The sequence below is a fragment of the Rhinopithecus bieti genome, unplaced genomic scaffold (assembly GCF_001698545.2).
Source record: "Rhinopithecus bieti isolate Rb0 unplaced genomic scaffold, ASM169854v2 scaffold_22734, whole genome shotgun sequence".
Taxonomy (NCBI): domain Eukaryota; kingdom Metazoa; phylum Chordata; class Mammalia; order Primates; family Cercopithecidae; genus Rhinopithecus; species Rhinopithecus bieti.
In genome coordinates this window covers 1-2625 of record NW_016810457.1, presented here as the reverse complement: position 1 = coordinate 2625, position 2625 = coordinate 1, and the positions used below count along the sequence as shown (strand labels likewise).

General features: G+C 57.4%; 1 protein-coding gene across 1 annotated transcript; it reads right to left on the bottom strand.

Annotated features, from left to right (window-relative positions):
* Window positions 1-1464: 1464 nt before the first annotated feature.
* Window positions 1465-2380, bottom strand: LOC108542157 (alpha-1B-glycoprotein-like; the record flags this gene model as incomplete). Its single annotated transcript, XM_017892041.1, has 2 exons — window positions 1465-1639; window positions 1948-2380. Coding segments are annotated over 2 exons (441 nt in total), but the record flags the coding sequence as incomplete, so codon positions are not given.
* Window positions 2381-2625: the final 245 nt, after the last annotated feature.

Genomic DNA, 2625 nt, shown 5'->3' with positions numbered 1-2625 from the left:
CGTGCCATTGCACTCCAGCCTGGGCAACAAGAGCAAAACTCTGTCTCAAAAACAAAGAAGAAAAGGTTTTAAAAATTGATAAACCGGCCGGGCGCGGTGGCTCAAGCCTGTAATCCCAGCACTTTGGGAGGCCGAGACGGGCGGATCACGAGGTCAGGAGATCGAGACCATCCTGGCTAACCCAGTGAAACCCCGTCTCTACTAAAAAATACAAAAAACTAGCCGGGCGAGGTGGCGGGCGCTTGTAGTCCCAGCTACTCGGGAGGCTGAGGCAGGAGAATGGCGTGAACCCGGGAGGCGGAGCTTGCAGTGAGCTGAGATCCGGCCACTGCACTCCAGCCTGGGCGACAGAGCGAGACTCTGTCTCAAAAAAAAAAAAAAAAAAAAATTGATAAACCACTAGCGAGAGAGAGAGAGGACACATCAGGCATCAGAGAAGTGACATCATCACAGACTGTGCAGACATTAAAATGCATAAGCATATTAGGAACTAGATATTACTAAGGCAGTAAATCAGAGCACTAGCAAATGTGTTGAAAAACAATTTACCAACTATTAGTTGATAATACTGATACATATCTTCTGTGTGCCAGGACCTTGAGGCCCAGCTCCAGGCAGAAACTTAGTGGTTGGGAAGGCATCAAATGTCAGATGGCACAAAGGGGACTCAGAGCCCAGGAATAATGAGAAAGAACACAGAGGAATCCAGCCATTTCCACAGTGTCCAGCTCTGCTGTGGGAGGCTGGCAACAGCCTAGCACTACCACCCTGTGACTGGGAGGACAAGACCACAAAATGCAGCTTTTCCTGAACCTCCTCTTGGTGATTAGGTTGATGTGGTCAAGGTAGAGGTGGGTATGTCTGGAGCCTCAAGCAACCTGCCCATACCTGCTGGGACCAGGCCAAGGTGCCCAGTGAGTAAGAGGCAGTATCCTGGAAGATCACAGATGAAAGAGGCCCTGAGAAGCGTTGGTTGGCCGGGTGCTGTGGCTCCCACCTGTAATCCCAACACTTTGGGAGTCTGAGGCAGGGGGATTACTTGAGCCCAAGAGTTCAAGACCACCTGGGCAACATAGTGAGACTCATCTCCACAAAAAATAAATAATAGAAAGAAAAATGTGAGTTGGCCAGGCAAGGTGGCTCATGCCTATAGTCCTAGCTACTCAGGAGGCTGAGGTGGGAGGATCACTTCAGGCCAGGAATTCAGGACAAGCTTGGGCAACATAGCTCTACAAAAATTCCTAATTTCTAGACGTGGTGACGCATGCCCAGGCTCCCAGCTACTTGGGAGGCTGAGGCAGGAGGATCGCTTGAGCCTGGGAGATCGAGGCTGCAGGGAGCCCGACTGCACCACTGCGCTCCAGCCTGGGTGACAGAGTGAGACCCTGTCTCAAAAAAGAAAAGGAACCCATCCAGTTTCAGGACACAGGATTCCAGCCCACTCAGCCCTGGGAGTCCAAGACATTTTAAACAAACTCTCTCTTCGCATTTATTAATTCCTGGCAGGAATGAGGGAGCGCCCTCCGGCCCCCCAGGGAGCCCAGCCTTCTGCTGCAACAGGAGGGTGGGAGCCAGTCCAGAATCCCCCGCACTTCTGAGGACACCAGCAGCACTCTGGGCGCGCGGCTGCATCAGCTTTCTAGACGACGGGAGAAAAGAGAAGTGGTGGAGGAGGGGGAAACCTATACCCTCCTTCCTGCGGAAATCAAGGCCGACCTCCCTGACGCCCCCGGGAAGGAAGAGCGTGATGGGCTGCCAGCCGAGACCCCCATCTGCGCCTCCAGCTGCAGCGCCTTTGCTGGGCGCTTCCTCGCCCGCGATTCCCCCACGAGCCCTGGGGAGACCCAGCGCTAACCACAGTGCCCAGGGGAGGAGCCAGGAGAGGCCCTCCTGGAGGTGGGCACAGCCCAGGCAAACACCAGCGGATGGGACCCAGGGAAACGTCACCTGCCACCAGGAGCTCCACGGGGTCGCTGAGCTCCGACTCGAAGGTGTTGGGCCCCCAGGAGCGGTAGCGGCACCTGTAGCTGCCAGCGTGCTGGGGCCCCACGAAGGTCAGCTCGAGGTTCGCAGCGGCCTCGGGGGTGCGGACCGTCTCCACGGCCTTCGTCTCGCCCTCGCGCAGCAGCTCGAAGGTGACGTCGGGGATGGGGCCCTCGCAGCGCAGGACGGCGTCTCGGCCCGCCAGCACCGCCCCACTCCACGCTGCCCGGAGCTGAGGCCTGGGAGCGGGTCCTGGGCGGAGCGGGAGGGTAGTCGGGCCCCGCCACACCCCAGGCCGCGCCCGCACCTGCGCCTCAGCCCCGGCTTCATCTTCCCTCTGTCTTGTTCCTAAGCGCAGACGGCTCCTCCGGGCCCCGCCGAGCTGCGCCCGCTGCCTTCACACCCTGGACATCCGCGCGACACCTGTGTCTGGTGTTCCCCGCACCCCTCCCCCGGGACCGTGGAAGTCCCCGATTCGGGCCTGCTCTGGGGTTTCTGGGGTGCCCAGCCTCGGTCACTCGGACGGGTGAAGGGAAAAAGAAATGATGGAGAAAACGGTGCTCCTTCAGGGAGGAACCAAAAAAGGACATACCATTTATGTCAACAGATGAGGTTTTTTCCCTCCATAAGTTTAACTTAAAT